This window comes from Cervus elaphus, chromosome 1 (genome assembly GCF_910594005.1).
Source record: "Cervus elaphus chromosome 1, mCerEla1.1, whole genome shotgun sequence".
NCBI lineage: Eukaryota > Metazoa > Chordata > Mammalia > Artiodactyla > Cervidae > Cervus > Cervus elaphus.
This window is the reverse complement of record NC_057815.1, coordinates 93,856,046-93,877,539: the sequence shown is the minus strand read 5'-3', so window position 1 is coordinate 93,877,539 and position 21,494 is coordinate 93,856,046. Positions and strand designations below refer to the sequence as shown.

The 21,494-nt window shown below is 38.1% G+C and overlaps 1 protein-coding gene across 2 annotated transcripts; it reads right to left on the bottom strand.

Annotated features, from left to right (window-relative positions):
* Window positions 1–5,469: 5,469 nt before the first annotated feature.
* On the bottom strand, window positions 5,470–14,278 carry LOC122700297 (olfactory receptor 4C46-like). Of its 2 annotated transcripts, XM_043913080.1 has the most exons (2): window positions 14,265–14,278; window positions 5,470–6,385 (listed from the first exon to the last, which is right to left on the bottom strand). In XM_043913080.1, exons 1-2 carry the CDS (start codon window positions 14,276–14,278, stop codon window positions 5,470–5,472), a joined length of 930 nt encoding a protein of 309 aa, XP_043769015.1. The 2 variants fall into 2 exon arrangements, with proteins under 2 accessions (XP_043769015.1, XP_043769007.1); XM_043913072.1 differs by lacking the exon at window positions 14,265–14,278 and having other exon boundaries at window positions 5,470–6,405.
* Window positions 14,279–21,494: the final 7,216 nt, after the last annotated feature.

Below are 21,494 nucleotides of genomic sequence, written 5' to 3'. Positions count from 1 at the left end.
AATCAATAATTACGTCAGGTCTCTAACTATAAAAAGGGTCATGAGCTCTCCAAAAAAAGCCCTTTGACTGAGAAATGAGTATCCAAAGAAGGAATTCATTTAGAATGTGGACTTCCTTCCCAGGCTGGGATTTCAGTCTTTTGGAGAGTGTGTAGATTTTGCCCATGGATGAAGGGATGGCATGTTTGACCAAACTTCAAGTTAGTGGTAGAACTGAGATACATCCTGATACATACTCTTTGTCCACATACTTTTTACTCATTAAACACAACTCTAGTGTGTCTTTCCAGGCAGTTTGGACAGAAATGAGTAATGAACCTGGTGATATTTATTAAAAAAAACTTCACATAGCTTCCCATTGAGAATGATCCGATGGTCCCAGAGATGATCATTAGTTCATCAGCTGTAACAGTGATCTCTACTCATATCGCACTTCATTCCTTATGCCACTTTTACTTTTTTCTCTTGAAGTTCTGGTTCTTATATCACAAGACAGTTTTAATTCTCACTAAAACAGTTAAAATACTGTTCTTTATCAGTTCTAATTCTCTCTTCCTTTGCATCCACGTACCCATGTTCCTCAGTCCAGCCTGCTGCCACCACCAACTCATTCCCATATGTTTTTGTGCTTTTCTGTTGCTAATCACTGCTGTCAGCAGTTGCGCTTATGCCAACTACACTCACATTTATAATTTTTATGAACAGTTTTGATTTATGAAAATAATAATTGAAAACATTTGTATCTTTATGTTAAGGTACAAACAACATATTATAATAATTACATCATATAATTTGGCCTTTAATTTTTAAAATAAAAGCTTCTTCATATGTGAGGAAACCCATATAACACTTTATTCATATGTAAAAATTAAACTGGGCACACACATTTCTACAGATCCTCATAGATCTTTTTTAAAATTAATGTTAATCAGAGTATAGTTGCTTTACAATGTTGCATTAGTTTCTGGCTTTACAGGAAAGTGAATCAGTCATGCACATACGTCTGTCCCCTCCTGTTTGGATTTCCTGTCCATTTAGGTCACCGCTGAATAGAGTTCTCGGTTATACAGTGGGTTCTTATTGTTTATTTGTTTCGTGCATAGTAGAGTGCATATGTCAGTCCCAAACTCCCAGCTCTTTCCGCTCCCTCTTCCCCACTTGGTAACCCTGTTTGTTCTCTATATGTGTGACTCTATTTTTGCTTTGCAAATAAGTTCATCTGTATCGTTTTTCTAGATTCCACATGTAAGTGATATTATTCAATGTTTGTTTTTCTCTTTCTGTCTGACTTCTCTCTGTATGAGAGTCTCTAGGTCCATCCACATCTCCGTGAATGGCACTGTTTCATTTTTTATGGCTGATTATATTCCATTGTATATATGTACCACATATTCTTTATCCATTCCTCTGTTGATGGGCATTTAGGCTGCTTCTATGTCCTGGCTATTGTAAATGGTGCTGTAATGAACATTGGGGTGCATTCGTCCCTTCAAATTGTGGTTTTCTCTGGATATATTCCTAGGAGTTGGATCACTGAATCATATGGTACTTCTATTTTCAGTTTTTTTAAGGAACCTCCATACTGTTTTCCATAGTGGCTGTACAAATTTCTATTCCCTACACATTTCATGGTACCTTGTCCTTCCACTATTTTATAATTTATAACACCTTGTTATAATTTTTTACTTCCTCTTGGGAGTTTTTCAATGGATCTTAAGCTTTTTGAAGGCAGAATCCAGGTTTCTGTCTGTCTGTCTTTCTTTTTTAACCATTGCAACCCCAGCAACTATCAACATGACTGATACATTCTGTGTGCTCCAAATGTTTGTTAGCTAATGAATTAAGACGAAAAAGAATAAAAGGAGTGCATTTATCTTGAAATTGCTTTACATGTAGACAGAACCATGTATTTTTAAAAACAGCTTTTAATAATGAAATGTTACTGAAAAGTAAATAGGTTAACTGAAGAATATCGCTTAAAGAGCTCATATTAATAAGATAAAAAATTCTTGCTGACAGCAGGGAGAATATTAAGGTAAAACATTCACTCATATGCTGAGAGGTGTAGTTTAAATTTCTTTCTCATTCTCAGTTTAAACAGGAATAAAAGCAAATTTTAGTTCCCCCTGAGGTCAAGCCAGACTTTTCCTTGAAGTTCAATCAACTTAAAGGAGAAAGGAATTCCCTAGCCTCTAGTACTACTTTTTTCATTTTAGTGAATTTAATTGTTTTCCTTTATATATTCACCCACATGTTCAATATTTACCATGCATATGATATTGTGCTATCTTGTAGAAACTCTTGCTATATAGCAGGTAAGTACTTTACAGTTTTACAGAGTGTGACTGTATATGGCAAAAATAGAAATTCTTTTCTGACATCAAAATGTTCTTTTATTTGAGACAGTATTCTTTCCGATGTGTTACCAGCAGAGCATGGGTTATATGAGCAATACTAAATGGTGCTGAAAGCTGCAAGGAAATTTGGAAATGGTGTAATATTTATTATCTACCCCTCAGAGGTAGATAGGGCCAGTGCATTTATAGTGTTAAATAGTTGCATACTATAATATTACATGTACCATGTGACTATCAATTGTGATATATAAAAACAAGCACAGTTATTAATGAAAATTTATTAGATTTTTAGTGATAATGGTCCAATATATAAACTGTTAAGCACAGGTCCTGGCTCAGTAAATGGTTAGCAGTACAATTATCTGTAAACATTCTGTCATCACTGCCTGGAAGTTCATTGAAGTTCAGTGCCTGACCTGGGAAATTAGTCAGTCTTGGTTACTGGCCTTCCAATACATCTGCTTTGATGCTTTTCTCTTTAGGACACTTTTTGATACTTTCCTTTTTCTGCTTCCCAGGTGGTGCCAGTGATAAAGAATCCACTTGCCAGTGCAGGAGAGTCAAGAAACACAGTTTCAATCCCCAGGTCGGGAAGATTCCCCTGGAGTAGGAATGGCAACCCACTCCACTATTCTTGTCTGGGAATCACAAGGACAGAGAGGGGTCTACAGTCCATGGGGTCACAGAGAATTGGACAGGATTGAGCATGTGTGTATGCACACATCTCTATGCATACCCTCTTGGTTTATTATAGAGACTAGTTGTTATTGTTCAGTCACCTAGTTGTGTCTGACTCTTTGCAATGCCATGGACTGCAGCATGCCAGGCTTCCCTCTCTCTCAACATCTCCCGGAGTTTGCCCAAGTTCATGTTTATTGCATCAGTGGTGCCATCCAGCCATCACATCCTCTGATGCCCTCTTCTCCTTCTGCCCTCAATCTTTCCCATCATCAGGGACTTTTCCAATGAGTTGTCTGGAGTTTCAGCTTCAGCATCAGTACTTCAAGTGAATATTCAGGGTTGATCTCCCTTAAGACTGACTGGTTTGATCTCCTTGCTGTCCAAGGGAGTTTTAGGAGTCTGGATTCTCTCCAGAATCACGGTTCGAAGGCATCAATTCTTTGGCATCCTGCCTTCTTTATGGTCCAGATCTCATAATCGTACACGACCACTGGGAAGACCATAACCTTGACTATCCAGACCTTTGTTGGCAGAGTAATGTCTCTGCTTTTTAATATGCTGTCTGGGTTGGTCATAGCTTTTCTTCCAAGAAGCAAGTATCTTTTAATTTCATGGCTGGAGTCACCAACTGCAGTGATTTTGGAGCCCAAGAAAATAAAGTCTGTCACTGTTTCTACTGTTTCCCCATCTATTTGCCATGAAGTGGTGGGACCAGATGCCATGATCTTCGTTTTCTGAATGTTGAGTTTTAAGTCAACTTTTTCACTCTCCTCTTTCACTTTCATCAAGAGGATCTTCAGTTCTTCCTCACTTTCTGCCATAAGGGTGGGATCATCTGCATTTCTGAGGTTATTGATATTTCTCTCGGCAATCTTGATTCTAGCTTATGCTTCTTCTAGCCCAGCATTTCACATGATGTACTCTGCATATAAGTTAAATAAGCAGAGTGACAATATACAGCCTTGACCTACTCCTTTTCCTATTTGGAACCAGTCCATTGTTCCATGTCCAGTTCTAACTGTTGCTTCTCGACCTGCATACAGATTTCTCAGAAGGCAGGTCAGGTGGTCTGGTATTCACATCTTGATGATTATTATATGTCACGCAAATACTTTGTGGAATATAACTACACATATAATAAATAAAATTCCTGTCTAATATTAAGATTTTTTTGAGTCATCGCTTTTTATGATTATTTTTCAACCTAAGATGGTGTCTTGAGCAGTACTAGGTATTCTGAAACCTTACAAGAAAACTGGAAAAAAGTGTGCAATCTTCATTCAATGGTTACAGAAGCTCAGTGACGCATTGCTTTTATAGCTGTGCAATAACTATATACTATAATGTGACAGTCAACATACAACTGTCAACAATGATATATAGAGTTACTAGTGAAAATTAATGGGATTTTTATTTATAGTAATGAAACAATATATGCAATCTGTCAAGCATGAAAAATAAGTGAAAGTACTAGTTCACTTGTGCCCAACTCTTTGTGACCCCATGGACTGCAGCTCACCAGACTCCTTTGTCCATGGTTTTCCAAGCAAGGATACTGGAGTGGGTAGCCATTTCCTTCTCCAGGGGATCTTCCAGGCCTAGGTATTGGACCCACGTCTTCTGCACTGCAGGCAGATTCTTTACCGACTGAGCTACCAGGAAGCCCGACTCCTGGCTTAATAAACGGTGAAGTGAAAGTGAAAGTCACTCAGTCGTATCCAACTCTTTGAGACCTCATGGATTATGTAGTCCATGGAATTCTCCAGGTCAGAATACTGGATTGGATAGCCATTCCCTTCTCCAGGGGATCTTCCCAACCCAGGTATTGAACCCAGGTCTCCCACATTGCAGGTGGATTCTTTACCAGCTGAGCAACTATTAATTATATTACTTTTCCATTATAATTGCAGGAGAGTGTACCAGAGCATTTAAGATTATGGTCTGGAGAATCAATCATATTCTGATTACTGACTCTTCAATATGTCTGTTTTAATATCCTCCCCTTTCTGAATATTTCCTCACTTACAAAATTGGGATGATAGCAGTGCCTGCTTCTTAGGATTCCTGTAAAGATTACTGCTCAAAACCAAACTACTTAGCATTTTAAAAATTTTATCAGAAGGAAAGTCTACGAATTCACATACATGGTTGCTGTTGTAAAACTTAACATCAAATTGGTAGAATCTTCTATGTATGAAAGAAATAGTACTGGGTTATGTTTTTCTCCTTTTGCGTAGCTATTTCTGTTCCATTCAATGAGAAATACTATAATTTTCTGTAGCTAATTTCTTTATCCCTTAAGTAGTTGTTACTGAGCTCATCCAAAATGTCATTTTGACATTTGCCTGGTGGGCTACATACAGTCTGTGGCATTGCAGAGTCAGACACAACTGAGTGACTAACACTAATCAATGTTGAATTCTAGGTACATTTATCTGTCTGCTGAAATAACTTTCCTACTGCACAATTTCCTAATGGCATTTTTCATCTGGGCATTTCTCAAGGTATAGATTAAGGGATTTAACATGGGAGTTATCATAGTGTAGAATACAGCAACTGCTTTATCAATAGGTAAAGTAGCTGCGGGTCTCATGTACACAAATGTGCAGGGCACAAAAAATAAGACAACCACTGTGATGTGGGAAACACAGGTGGAGAAGGCTTTGTGTCTTGCCTCCAAACTGTAGGTCTTTAGGGAGTGAAGGATGGCCACATAGGAGACCAGCAGGAGAAGGAAGTTTAACAGACAGATTAAACCACTGTTGGCAGCAACAAAGAGCCCGAGAGTGTGGGTGTCAGTGCAGACAAGACTGAGCAAAGGGTTCAGGTCACACATAAAGTGGTCTATGATGTTAGGGCCACAGAAGGGTAAGTGGAAAATAAAGAGGACCTGTATGAATACATGAAGAAAGTCTCCCACCCAAGCCACTCCCGCTAGCAGCCCACACACCCGCCAGCTCATGATGGTTGTATAGTGCAAGGGCCTGCAGATGGCCACATAGCGGTCATAAGCCATCACAGTGAGCAGGATTATCTCAGCAGCTCCGAAGAAATGTTCCCCAAAGATTTGGGTCATGCAACCATTAAATAGGATAGTCTTCTTTTCATAGAGTGAATCTGCAATCAGTTTGGGGGTACTTACAGAGGAATAGCAGACATCAACAAAGGAGAGATGGGCCAGGAAAAAGTACATGGGAGACCTCAGTGATGAACTGGCATTGATGATGACCACGATGAGCACATTCCCTACCACAGTGGTGAGGTAGATGACCAGAAACACAGCAAATACAATTTTCTGCATCTTTGGATTCTCTGTGAGCCCCAGTAGAACAAACTCTGTCACGTTCCTGTTCTCCGTGTGTTTCATATAATGATTCATTTCATTACCTGAAAGAAACCCGTAATTTTCAATCATGCAACTTTGAATTTATTATACTCCATTCCAATAAGTGATAAATGCCCAGGATATAATGAGTGTGGATTCTTTTGAGTTTATTTGACAAATAAAATGTTCTAAGTTTTTAAGATTACTCCTGTTGCTGCCTAGAGAAAGTTCTGTTAAGAGTAACACAAGAAACTTTAGTAACCACATATGCAGGAGACCTTTATCTTCTGAGATATCTCAAGTTACTACTAAACTGAAGTAGTAGATTTCCCAAATAATGGCAGATATGTCTGAAAGGAGTTATAAGATGGACATAAAACCCAGGAATATAAAGTTTAGGAAGTTTCTTTTTACTCCCTAAGAAATGAGGAATTTTGGAAGGTTGTTAATATGAGTAGAGGGATGAAAGGAATTTGATCAAGAGGGAATCTTGTATGTTATTCTAGTAAAGATCTTTAAGTGTCTTAGATGAAGCTGGCTGAGGTTGACTAAAGGGATGCAAGACGGAGACAGAAACCTTCTTATAAGAGTTGGAAAAGGAGTAACAGGAAGATGGTGATGGGAATATAAAAAATAAATACAAGAGCTAATTAAAAGTATTTCTAATGCATGTTGACTAAATCTAATCACTTAGCAATAATGTAGGTCTTATAAGGTAGTCTCTCAGTCATGTCCAACTCTTTGCAAACCCATGGACTGTAGCCTGCCAGGCTCCTCTGTCCTTGAAATTCTCTAGGCAAGAATATTGGAGTGGGTTGCAATTTCCTTCTCCAGGGGAATCATCCCAAACCAAATATTGAACCCAGGTCTCCTACACTGCAGGCAGATTCTTTACCACTGAGCCACCAGGAGACCCCATGATTGATTGGGTACCTTAGTAGGTTAGTGGTAAAGAATCTCCCTGCTAATGAAGGAGACAATGCTGTCTTCAGTCTCTGGTTTGGGAAGATCTCCTGGGGAAGGAAATGGCAACCCCCTCTCATATTCTTACCTGTAAGATCACCTGCACAGAGGAAACTGGCAGGCTACCGTCCATGAGACTGCAAAGGGTCAGACAGGATTTAGTGACTAAACAGCAACAGGAGTGAATGACGGCTGGTGCGTGCTGTTTCATTCCCTTGCTTCCTTTTCTTAGCAATAACAGCCCGTGCAGTTGCTAGCGTATCACCCATTCTGCAGGTGAGGAAGCGAGGTCAGAGACTAACAGTAGCAGCTGTAGTAGCGATGCTCACACTAAAGCTGAGCACTTACTGTGGCTTTAAGGGCTTATGTAGACATGTGACCCTTGGCCCAAACCCAAAAGATCCCCAATGCTGTCATTTTTATACTGATCTTATACGTTAGGGAAGAGAAGCATAGAGAAATTTAGCATTTTGTCCACCACCAAGTGGTTAATAATGGGCAGACCAACATTAAATCTCAGGTTAATCTTATTTATTACTTTTCCCTTCAAAATTTTAACCTATGCCCAACATTGTTAAGTTATGATAGACAATGTTGAACTAGTAATCTCATTTTGATAATAATTCAAATTACTTTAATACTACTTCAGAAGCTAGTTTATACAGAACAATTTCATCTGCTCTCTCTCTCACACACACAGACACACAGACACACACACACATGATGACGTCTTTGAAATCTCAAGTAGTAAGTAAAATGTGGTATTGCATTCATTGAATGGTCCTTCCATCTTGACTTTTCCCTCAGGCCTATCTCTCCATTCTCTTACACCACTCCAAAGACTGCTGGGACATCAGATTTCTCTGCAAAATGTTAAAAAATAAATACTGCTTGAGTATCAGAAAGACCTGATTCAAGTCCTGGTTCTTCTGAATGCAATCTCTTTCATCTAAGGTACATTTCTTTGTCACCTCATATCCTTGTTTTCTCAGCTAGAAATTTATAATAATGATATCCACCTCATAGATCATTATGATAATTGAAGGAATATGTATGAACACATCGACCATGGTACCATGGATGCAAAAAAGAGCTTTTGGTTACTTCTGTGACTGTGTATATACCTGTGGGATAGAAGAGTTAACAGTGGAGCAGAAATGCAGAGAACTGTTTAACTGTGCAGTGAGCTCCAGAAGAATCATCACCAATTTCACTCTCAAAGATGCAATGGAGTTTCATCTTATTCTTAGCAGTTTTTTTTCAGGAGAGCTTCCATATTTGTGTTTGATGAAACCACTGATGATTTATGTCACTGATATTTGTAATTTCCTCTTTTATATATGTGAAATGTATTTACATTTTGTTTTAATCCTCATCAATAGTTTTGCTTACTAAAAGAGAAGTCTCATGACAAAGCCTAGTTCATGGTGTCAGAGAGCTGGGCGTCTACAATTTGTTAAACCTCTATGAGCCTCAAAATATCCAACTTTCAAATTAAGTTAATAAAATCACAAATTACCTTTTGAAGAATTGGAATGAAGATGAAATATTCTATGACTATATCTGGAAAGTGCTGACAAATAATGAGTGCTATGCATAGGAAGTAATAATCTATAATAAATATTGGTACTATTGAGAAACTTACCTCAGCTCTCTTAGATGATTTTAGTGATGTTTGAGGTGTCCAGAAAAAAATCCTATATTCAAATCGACCAATTCTTACTTTCAGTATGAAAAATGTCTCACTTGAGCAGAGTTTATTCACATAATTAACTGTGAAATGAGCAATTGTTAAGAAATTGTATGCCTTCAATATGTGTACTCTTTTGGGAATATTGATTACCTCAATAAATCTGTTAAAAAAAAAAAAAGAAAGCCTTCTTAGAAATCAAAATCTTTCCACCTAGCTTAATGCCTCCAAATTTCTCCAAGAAGACCTGTTGAAATCTGTTCTCTTGTTTGAATTTAGAACAGGTTCACTAGAAACACTATGGAGAAGTGATCTTAAATAAATCTCTCTGGTCCCACAGGGCAAGGGGCACAGAGTGTGGAGGAAGCATATTCAAACGGTTCACTGTGCTCATGATGAATCTTGCTTTGGAGAAGTGAGCTACAAGACCGGTCATTTTCACCTTGTCCTTTATTGCTGTTTACAGAGATTCCCATAAGGTTCAGGGACCTTGTCCTGCAGTTGTTGCTTTCTCTCTAAGGAATTGCCTCCTTTAATGAAAAGGCTTTGCCTTAGAAGCAGGTATTCAAGAGTGACATATCAGAGATCCACCCATTCTGTAGCAAACAACTAAATTTCTCTACAACTGAAACTAAGTTTATGGGAGTCCTTTTAACTGAACCTGGATTGTTAAGAAAAATGAGCGTCATGTAATAACAAAGGGGCACAATCCCAATGTGTGGACCTGTGATGTAATTTCCCCATTGAATCAAGTCATGGAAGAGTTCCTATTTTGTTATGAATGTTAAATCCTTATTGGAAACCACAGCTGATTACTTGAGAGCCAGATCAGTGAGGGCACAAAATTAATGAGAACCATTTGAAGTTCTTGTCTCTGAAACTGTTTTTCTCTCTGCCTCGTTTATTGAAATATCATCAGTTCAGTTCAGTTCAGTCTCTCAGTCGTGTCTGACTCTTTGCGATCCCATGAACTGCAGCATACCAGGCCTCCCTGTCCATCAGCAACTCCCGGAGTCCATGTCCATTGAGTCGGTGATGGCATCTAACCATCTCATCCTCTGGCATCCCCTTCTCCTCCTGCCCTCAATCTGTCTCAGCATCAGGGTCTTTTCAAATGAGTCAACTCTTCGCATGAGGTGGCCAAAGTATTGGAATTTCAGCTTCAAAATCAGTCCTTCCAATGAACACCCAGGACTAATCTCCTTTAGGATGGACTGGTTGGATCTCCTTGCAGTCCAAGGGGCTCTCAAGAGTTTTCCCCAACATCACAGTTCAAAAGGATCAATTCTTCAGTGCTCAGCTTTCTTTATAGTCCAACTCTCACATCCATACATGACCACTGGAAAAACCATAGCCTTGACTAGACAGACATTTGTTGGCAAGATAATGTCTCTGCTTTTTAATATGCTGTCTAGGTTGGTCATAACCTTCCTTCCAAGGAGTAAGCGTCTTTTAATTTCATGGCTGCAATCACCATCTGCCGTGATTTTGGAGCCCAGAAAAATAAAGTCAGCCACTGTTTCCACTGTTTCCCCATCTATTTGCCATAAAGTGATGGGACCGGATGCCATGATCTTAGTTTTCTGAATGTTGAACTTTAAGCCAACTTTTTCACTCTCCTCTTTCACTTTCATCAAGAGGCTTTTTAGTTCTTCTTCACTTTCTTCCATAAGGGTGGTGTCATCTGCATATCTGAGGTTATTGATTTCTCCCTGCAGTCTTTTTTTTTTTTTTTTCTTTTCCACTTTTTTTTTATTTTATTTTATTTTTTTTTTAAATTTTTTTATTAGTTGGAGGCTAATTACTTCACAACATTTCAGTGGGTTTTGTCATACATTGATATGAATCAGCCATAGATTTACACTTATTCCCCATCCTGATCCCCTCTCCCATCTCCCTCTCCACCCGATTCCTCTGGGTCTTCCCAGTGCACCAGGCCGGAGCACTTGTCTCATGCATCCCACCTGGGTTGGTGATCTGTTTCACCATAGATAGTATACATGCTGTTCTTTTGAAACATCCCACCCTCACCTTCTCCCACAGAGTTCAAAAGTCTGTTCTGTATTTCTGTGTCTCTTTTTCTGTTTTGCATATAGGGTTATCGTTACCATCTTTCTAAATTCCATATATATGTGTTAGTATGCTGTAATGTTCTTTATCTTTCTGGCTTACTTCACTCTGTATAAGGGGCTCCAGTTTCATCCATCTCATTAGGACTGGTTCAAATGAATTCTTTTTGACGGCTGAGTAAAATTCCACGGTGTATATGTACCACAGCTTCCTTATCCATTCATCTGCTGATGGGCATCTAGGTTGCTTCCATGTCCTGGCTATTATAAACAGTGCTGCGATGAACATTGGGGTGCATGTGTCTCTTTCAGATCTGGTTTCCTCAGTGTGTATGCCCAGAAGTGGTATTGCTGGGTCATATGGCAGTTCTATTTCCAGTTTTTTAAGGAATCTCCACACTGTTTTCCATAGTGGCTGTACTAGTTTGCATTCCCACCAACAGTGTAAGAGGGTTCCCTTTTCTCCACAGCCTCTCCAGCATTTATTGCTTGTAGACTTTTGGATAGCAGCCATCCTGACTGGTGTGTAATGGTACCTCATTGTGGTTTTGATTTGCATTTCTCTAATAATGAGTGATGTTGAGCACCTTTTCATGTGTTTGTTAGCCATCTGTATGTCTTCTTTGGAGAAATGTCTGTTTAGTTCTCTGGCCCATTTTTTGATTGGGTCATTTATTTTTCTGGAATTGAGCTGCAGGAGTTGCTTGTATATTTTTGAGATTAATCCTTTGTCTGTTTCTTCATTTGCTATTATTTTCTCCCAATCTGACGGCTGTCTTTTCACCTTACTTATAGTTTCTTTTGTAGTGCAAAAGCTTTTAAGTTTCATTAGATCCCATTTGTTTAGTTTTGCTTTTATTTCCAATATTCTGGGAGGTGGGTCATAGAGGATCTTGCTGTGATTTATGTCGGAGAGTGTTTTGCCTATGTTCTCCTCTAGGAGTTTTATAGTTTCTGGTCTTACATTTAGATCTTTAATCCATTTTGAGTTTATTTTTGTGTATGGTGTTAGAAATGACCAAGTGGGCTTTATCCCAGGAATGCAAGGATTCTTCAATATCCGCAAATCAATCAATGTAATACACCACATTAACAAATTGAAAGATAAAAACCATATGATTATCTCAATAGATGCAGAGAAAGCCTTTGACAAAATTCAACACTCATTTATGATTAAAACTCTCCAAAAAGCAGGAATAGAAGGAACATACCTCAACATAATAAAAGCTATATATGACAAACCCACAGCAAGCATCACCCTCAATGGTGAAAAATTGAAAGCATTTCCCCTGAAATCAGGAACAAGACAAGGGTGCCCACTCTCACCACTACTGTTCAACATAGTGTTGGAAGTTTTGGCCACAGCAATCAGAGCAGAAAAAGAAGTAAAAGGAATCCAGATAGGAAAAGAAGAAGTAAAACTCTCACTGTTTGCAGATGACATGATCCTCTATATAGAAAACCCTAAAGACTCTACCAGAAAATTACTAGAACTAATCAATGAATATAGTAAAGTTGCAGGATATAAAATTAACACACAGAAATCCCTTGCATTCCTATATACTAACAATGAAAAAACAGAAAGAGAAATTAAGGAAACAATACCATTCACCATTGCAACAAAAAGAATAAAATACTTAGGAGTATATCTACCTAAAGAAACAAAAGACCTATACATAGAAAACTATAAAACACTGATGAAAGAAATCAAAGAGGACACAAACAGATGGAGAAACATACCGTCTTCATGGATTGGAAGAATCAATATTGTCAAAATGGCAATTCTACCCAAAGCAATCTATAGATTCAATGCAATCCCTATCAAGCTACCAACGGTATTTTTCACAGAACTAGACCAAAGAATTTCACAATTTGTATGGAAATACAAAAAACCTCGAATAGCCAAAGTAATCTTGAAAAAGAAGAATGGAACTGGAGGAATCAACCTGCCTGACTTCAGACTCTACTACAAAGCCACAGTCATCAAGACAGTGTGGTACTGGCACAAAGACAGAAATATAGACCAATGGAACAGAATAGAAAGCCCAGAGATAAATCCACGAACCTATGGACACCTTATATTTGACAAAGGAGGCAAGGATATACAATGGAAAAAAGACAACCTCTTTAACAAGTGGTGCTGGGAAAACTGGTCAACCACTTGCAAAAGAATGAAACTAGAACACTTTCTAACTCCCTGCAGTCTTGATTCCCGCTTGTGCTTCCTCCAGCCCAGCATTTCTCATGATGTACTCTGCATATAAGTTAAATAAGCAGGGTGACAATATACAGCCTTGATGTACTCCTTTCCCTATTTGGAACCAGTCTGCTGTTCCATGTCCAGTTCTAACTGTTGCTTCCTGACCTGCATACAGGTTTCTCAAGAGGCAGGTCAGGGGGTCAGGTATTCCCATCTCTTTCAGAATTTTCCAGTTTATTGTGTATATAATGGAGAAATAAAATTGGGTGTGTGAAGATATATAATGATAGTTTGATATAAGTATTCAAAGTGTGGTGCTGGAGAAGACTCTTAAGAGTCCCTTGGTCAGCAAGGAGATCAAACCTGTCAGTCCTAAAGGAAATCAACACTAAATATTCATTGGAAGAACTGATGTTGAAGCTGAAGCTCCAATACTTTGGCCAACTGATGTGAAGAGCCTACTTGTTGGAAAAGACCCTGATGCTGGGAAAGATTGTGGGCAGGACGAGACGGGGGCGAGAGAGGATGAGATGGTTGGATAGCATCATCAACTTAATGGACATGAGTTTGAGCAAACTCCAGGAGATAGTGAAGGGCAGAGAAGCTTGGGGTGCTGCGGTCCATGGGGTCGCAGAGTTGGACAGGACTCAGCAACTGAACAGCAATGACAATATACATCGTCACAACAATATAATTGCTGCAATCAGCTATTTTACATACTCATGACTTACATTGTTACTTTTTTTTTCCCTTCTTTTGGTGTTTGGAGATAATGCTTAAGATCCACTCACCTAGGAAATTTCAAGTGTACAATGCAGTATTGCTAACTATAATCACATTGCTGTAAAAGAGATTTCCAGAAATTCTCCATCTTCATCTTGTGTAACTGAAACTTTGTTCCCCCAATCAGTGTCTCCCTATTTCTTGCTCTCCAGTCTTTGGCAATCACTATTCTACTTTCTGGTTCTATAAGTTTGACTTTTTAGATTCCATATATATGTAAGATCTTGCATTATTTCTCTTCTCCCTCTTGCTCATTTTACTTTGCATAACATTCCCTAGGTTTATTTGTGTCATAGAGTGCTTTTCATTTTCATAAAGTCTACATGATATTTTATGATATTCTAAATATACATCACACTACCTATTCAGCCATCAATGGGTGCATAAATTGCTTCCATATCCTGGTTAATGGGAATAATCTGCAATGAACATGAGTGCAGATATCTCTTTGAGATATTATAATTGATTTGAATTCCTTTGAATATACACCCAGAAATAGGATTGATGGATTAAAAGTAGTTCTATTTTTAATTTTTAGAGGAATCTCCCTGCTGTTTTCCATAATGGTTATGCCAAAGTATTTCCCACCAAGAGTACAAAAGGGTTCCCTTTCTCCACATCCCTACCACTGCTTTTTATGTTTTATCATTTTGATAATTATCATACTTAAAAATGTGAAGTGTAACCTTATTGTAGTTTGAATTCACATTTTCTTGATTATTAGTGATGTTGAACATGTTTTTATACAACTGGTGATCATTTGAATGTCTTTTTTTGAGAAATGTCTATTCAGGTCCTTTGCCCATTTTGTTTAAAATTTGCTTTACTTCCAGTTTATTGATATGTAATTGATGTATAGCACTGTATAAGTTTAAGATGTAGATCATAATTACTTGATTTATACACACCATGAAATGATGTGATTATGTGTGTGTGATTACACACACCATGAAATGATTATCACAATAAGTTTAGTGAACATTCATCATCTGATGCAGATAAAAATTAAAGAAATAATTTTGTGTGTGTGTGTGTGATGAACTCTTAGGATTTATTCCCTTAAAAACTTTTATATATCACATACAGCAGTGTTAATTATATTTATCATGTAGTTTATCACATTCCTAGTACTTATTTATCTTATAACTGGAAGTTTGTATTCACTTTTGACTTCTCTTCATTTTTTCCCCCTTCTCCTACCGTCTCTGGTAATCACAAATGTATTCTTTTCTTCAGTGAGTTTGTAAGTCTATAGTTTGTTTTTGAAGTATAGTTGACTTACAACATTATGTTATTTTCTGTTAGAAAACATAGTGACTTTTTCTATACATTTCAGAATGATCACTAAAAGTCTAATTATGATATGTATCATAAAGCTATTACTTAGTTATTGATTATATTTTCCACACTGTACATTTTATCACCACGATTCATTTATTTTTTCAGCTGGAAGTTATTCCTCTTAATTTTCTTCAACTATTTCTTCCCTCTCCCCATTCCTTCTCCTTTGGTATATAGCTGCTATTTCTCTGTGACTGTTTATGTTTTGCTATGTTTGATTATTGGTTTTGTTTTTTAGATTCAACATATACATGAAACCATACAGTACTTGTCTCTGACATTTCACTCAGCATAATACCGTCTAGGTCCACTCGTGTTGTCACAAATGACAAGATTTAATTCTTTTTTTTTTTTTTTATAACCGAGTAATATTCCGTTGATTCTACATAACACATCTTCTTTATCCATTCATCTATTTATGGGTACTTGGAATCATTCTATGTCTTGGCTCTTATAAATAATTCTGCAATGAACATAGAGTGCTTATGTCTTTTTTTAATTGAATATGAATGACTATGTCTTCTTTGGAAAAATGTCTGTTCAGGTACTCTCCTCATTTTGTAAAAACTGGAATGTTTGTTTTCTTGATGTATGAGTTGTATGAGTTTTTTTTGTATATTGTGGATATTAACCTCTTATCAAATATATTGTTTACAAATATATTCTCTCACTTAGTAGACCTTTTGGTTTGTTGATCGTTTCGTTCACTGTGCAAAAGGTTTTTACTTTAATGTATCCTCAACTGTTTATCTTTCCTTTTTTTTCTTTTGCCAAAGGAAACATATCCAAAAATTATTGCTAAGATAGATGCCAAAGAGTGTACAGTCTATATTTTCTTCTAGGAGTTTTATCATTTCAGGTCTTATATTCAAGTATTTAATCCATTTTGAATTTATTTTTGTGCATGGTGTGAGAGAGTGGTTAATTTGATCCATCTTATAGCTTTCCAATTTTTCCCAAGTGGTTGTTGAAGAGACTGTCCTTTCCCCTTTGCCTTCTTTGTCATGGATTAACTGATCATATAACTGTAGGTCCTTTTTTGGGCTCTCTATTTTGCTTCATTGATCGCTGTGTCTGTTTTTGTTTAAGTCATACTGTTTGATTACTATAGGTGTACAGTGTAATCTGAAATCAGGGAGTGTGCCACTTCCACTTTGCTCTTTCTCAAGACTGTTCTGGCTATTCAGGGTATTTATATTTTCATATAAAATTTAGAACTATTTGTTCTAATTTTGTGAAAAATAGCATTGGTATTTTGGCAGAGATTTCATTGAACCTGTAGATTGCCTGGGATTTTAATGATATTAATCCTTCCAGTTCATGAACATGATGCATATTTACATATATTTGTACCTTCAGTTTTTTTCATCTGTCTATTACAGCTTACCAAGTCCAGACCTTTTACCTTATTAATTAGATTTATTCCTCAGTATTTTATTCTTTATCATGTGATTGTGAATTGGATTGTTCTCTTCATTTCTATTTCTGATGGGTTCTTGGTAGTGTGTTGAAGAAATACAACAGATTTCTGTATATAAATTTTGTATTCTGAAACTTTACTAAATTCATTGATGAGCTCTAGTCGCTTTTCAAAGATTTTCTATGTATATTGTTTTATCAGCTGCAGTAACAGTTTTAGTTCTTCCTTTCTAATATGAATTTCTTTATTTCTTTTCTCTGATCGCTATGGGTAGAATTTCCAACAAATAATAAATGTGGCAAGAGTAAACATCTTTGTCTCTTTTCCTAATCTTAGAGGAAATACTTTCTGTGGATAACATTATATACTGAGTATAATGTTAGCTGTGGGATTATCATGTTGAGTTCAGTTCAGTTCAGTCACTCAGTCGTGTCCGACTCTTTGTGACCCCATTAACTGCAGCATGCCAGGCCTCCCTGTCCATCACCAACTCTCAGAGTCCACCCAAACTCATGTCCATTGAGTCAGTGATGCCATCCAACCATCTCATCCTCTGTCATCCCCTTCTCCTCCTGCCCCCAATCCCTCCCAGCATCAGGGTCTTTTCCAATGAGTCAGTTCTTCGCATCAGGTGGCCAAGGGATTGGAGTTTCAGCTTCAACATCAGTCCTTCCAATGAACACCCAGGACTAATCTCCTTTAGGATGGACTGGTTGGATCTCCTTGTAGTCCAAGGGACTCTCAAGAGTCTTCTCCAACACCACAGTTCAAAAGCATCAATTCTTTGGCACTCAGCTTTCTTCACAGTTCAACTCTCACATCCATACATGACTACTGGAAAAACCATAGCCTTGACTAGACAGACATTTGTTGGCAAAGTAATGTCTCTGCTTTTTAATATGCTGTCTAGGTTGGTCATAACTTTCCTTTCAAGGAGCAAGCGTCTTTTAATTTCATGGCTGCAATCACCATCTGCTGTGGTTTTGGAGCCCCCCAAAATAAAGTCAGCCACTGTTTCCACTGTTTTCCCATCTATTTGCCATGAAGTGATGGGACCGGATGCCATGATCTTAGTTTTCTGAATGTTGAGCTTCAAGCCAACTTTTTCACTTTTTTCTCCTCTTTCACTTTCATCAAGAGGCTCTTTAGTTCTTCTTCACTTTCTGCCATAAGGGTGGGGTCATCTGCACGTCTGAGGTTATTGATATTTCTCCCGGTAATCTTTCTTCCAGCTTGTGCTTCATTCAACCAAGTGTTTTTCATGATGTATTCTGCATCTAAGTTAAATAAGCAGGGTGACAATATACAGCCTTGATGTACTCCTTTTCCTATTTGAAACCAGTCTGGTGTTCCATGTCCAGTTCTAACTGTTGCTTCCTGACCTGCATACAGGTTTCTCAAGAGGCAGGTCAGGTGGTCTGGTATGCCCATCTCTTTCAGAATTTTCCACAGTTTACTGTGATCCACACAGTCAAAGGCTTTGGTATAGTCAATAAAGCAGAAATAGATGTTTTTTTAGAACTCTCTTGCTTTTTCGGTGTTCTGGCAGATATTGGCAATTTGATCTCTGGTTCCTCTGTCTTTTCTAAAACCAGCTTGAACATTTATAAGTTCATGGTTCATGTATTGCTGAAGCCTGGCCTGGAGAATTTTTAGCATTACTTTACTAGCGTGTGAGATGAGTGCAACTGTGCAGTAGTTTGAGCTTTCTTTGGCATTGCCTTTCTTTGGGATTGGACTGAACACTCACCTTGACCAGTCCTGTGGCCACTGCTGAGTTTTCCAAATTTGCTGGCATATTGAGTGCAGCACTTTCACAGCATCATCTTTCAGGATTTGAAATAGCTCAACTGAAACAAACAAACAAACAAACAAACAACAACAAAAAGAAATAGCTCGACTGGAATGAATTCTGGAATTCCAGCTTTGTTCACAGTGATGCTTCCTAAGACCCACTTGACTTTACATTCCAGGATGTCTGGCTCTAGGTGAATGATCACACCATCGTGATTATCTGAGTCATGAAGATCTTTTTTGTACAGTTCTTCTGTGTATTCTTGCCACCTCTTCTTAATATCTTCTGCTTCTGTTATGTCTGTACAATTTCTGTCCTTTATTGAGTCCATCTTTGCATGAAATTTTCCTTTGGTATTTCTAATTTTCTTGAAGAGATCGCTAGTCTTTCCCATTCTATTGTTTTCCTCTATTTCTTTGCATCAGTTGCTGAAGAAGGTTTTCTTATCTCTCCTTGCTATTCTTTGAAACTCTGCATTCAAATGGGTATATCTTTCCTTTTCTCTGCTTTTCACTTCTTTTCTTTTCACAGCTCTTTGTAAAGCCTCCTCAGACAATCATTTTGCCTTTTTGCATTTCTTTTTCTTGGGAATGATCTTTTTTTAAAAAATTACTTATTTATTTTACTTTACATCATTGTATTGGTTTTGCCATATATTGACTTGAATCTGCCATGGGTGTACATGTGTTCCCCATCCTGAACCCCCCTCCCAACTCCTTCCCCATCCCATCCCTCTGGGTCACCCCAGTGCACCAGACCCCAGCATCCTGTATCATGCATTGAATCTGGATTGGCGACTCGTTTCACATATGATAATTATGATCCTGATCCCTGTCTCCTGTACAATGTCATGAACGTCCATCCATGGTTCATCAGGCACTCTATCAGATCTAGTGCCTTAAATCTATTTCTCACTTCAACTGTATAGTCATAAGGGATTTGATTTAGGTCATACCTACATGGTCTAGTGGTTTTCCCCACTTTCTTCAATTTAAGTCTGAATGTGGCAATAAGGAGTTCATGATCTGAGCTACAGTCATTTCCTGGTCTTGTTTTTGCTGACTGTATAGAGCTTCTCCATCTTTGGCTGCAAAGAATATAATCAATCTGATTTTGGTGTTGACCATTTGGTGATGTCCATGTGTAGAGTCTTCTCTTGGGTTGTTGGAAGAGGGTGTTTGCTATGACCAGTGCAGTCTCTTGGCAAAACTCTATTAGCCTTTGCCCTGCTTCATTCTGTACTCCAAGGCCAAATTTGCCTGTTACTCCAGGTGTTTCTTGACTTCCTACTTGTGCATTCCAGTCCCCTATAATGAAAGGACATCTTTTTTGGGTGTTAATTCTAAAAGGTCTTGTGGGTCTTCATAGTACCATTCAACTTCAGCTTCTTCAACATTACTGGTCGGGGCATAGACTTGGATTACCATAATACTGAATGGTTTGCTTTGGAAACAAACAGAGATCATTCTATCGTTTTTGAGATTGCATCCAAGTACTGCATTTCGGACTCTCGTTGACTATGATGGCTACTCCATTTCTTCTAAGGGATTCCTGCCAACAGTAGTAGATATAATGGTCATCTGAGTTAAAGTCACCCGTTCCAGTCCATCTTAGTTCGCTGATTCCTCGAATGTCGATGTTCACTCTTGCCATCTCCTGTTTGACCATTTCCAATTTGCCTTGATTCCAGGACCTAACATTCCAGGTTCCTATACAGTATTGCTCTTTACAGTATCAGATCTTGCTTCTATCACCAGTCACATCCACAACTGGGTGTTGTTTTTGCTTTGGTTTCATTCTTTTTTGCAGTTATTTCTCCACTGATCTCCAGTAGCATATTGGGCACCTACCGACCTGGGGAGTTTGTCTTTCAGTATCCTATCATTTTGCCTTTTCATATTGCTCATGGGGTTCTCAAGACAACAATACTGAAGTGGTTTGCCATTCCCTTCTTCAGTGGACCACACTCTATCAGACCTCTCCACCATGACCCGACCGTCTTGGGTGGCCCCACACAGCATGGCTCAGTTTCATTGAGTTAGATGCGCTGTGGTCCTGTGATCAGATTGGTTAGTTGTCCGTGATTGTGGTTGCAGTGTGTCTGCCCGGTGATGCCCTCTTTCAGCGCCTACCGTCTTACTTGGGTTTCTCTTGCCTTGGACGTGGGGTATCTCTTCACAGCTGCTCCAGAAAAGCACAGCCTCTGCTCTTTCCCTTGGATTATCATGAATGGCCTTTATTACATTGAGATTTGTTTCCTCTATTCCCACTTTCTGAAGAGTTTTTGTCACAAATGGGTGAAGAGATTTATCAAAAGCTTTCTTTGCCTATATTAAGATGATTAAGTGATTTTTAGTCCTCAATTTGCTAACCTGGTATATCACATTGATTGCTTTGTTGATATTGAACTATCCTTATATCTCTGGGATAGATCCTATTTGATCATGGTGTATGATCCTTTCAACTTATATTGAATTTAGTTGCTAATATTTTGTTGAAGAATTTTGCATCTAGGTTCATCAGTATATTGGCTGTAATTTTCTCTCTTTTTGCGATATTTTTGTCTGGTTTTGGGTGATGCAGGCCTCATAGAGTGAGTTCAGAACCTTCCCTTTCTCTGTAAATTTTTTGAAGTAGTTTCAGAAAGACAGGTGCTAAGTCTTCACTAAATGTTTGGTAGAACTTACCTGTGAAGTAATCTGGTCCTGGACTTTTTTATTTTTAATTAAAAGTGTGTGTTAGTTGCTCAGTCGTGTCTGACTCTTTGTGACCCTATGAACGGTAGCCTTCCAGGTTCCTCTGTCTGTGGAATTCTCCAGGCAAGAATACTGGAGTGGGTTGCCATTTTCTTTTCCAGGGGATCTTCCCAA

What these genes read in the sequence shown, in the direction of transcription:
- LOC122700297 (XM_043913072.1), bottom strand. Translation starts at nt 6,405, where the DNA reads ATGAAACACACGGAGAACAGGAACGTGACAGAGTTTGTTCTACTGGGG.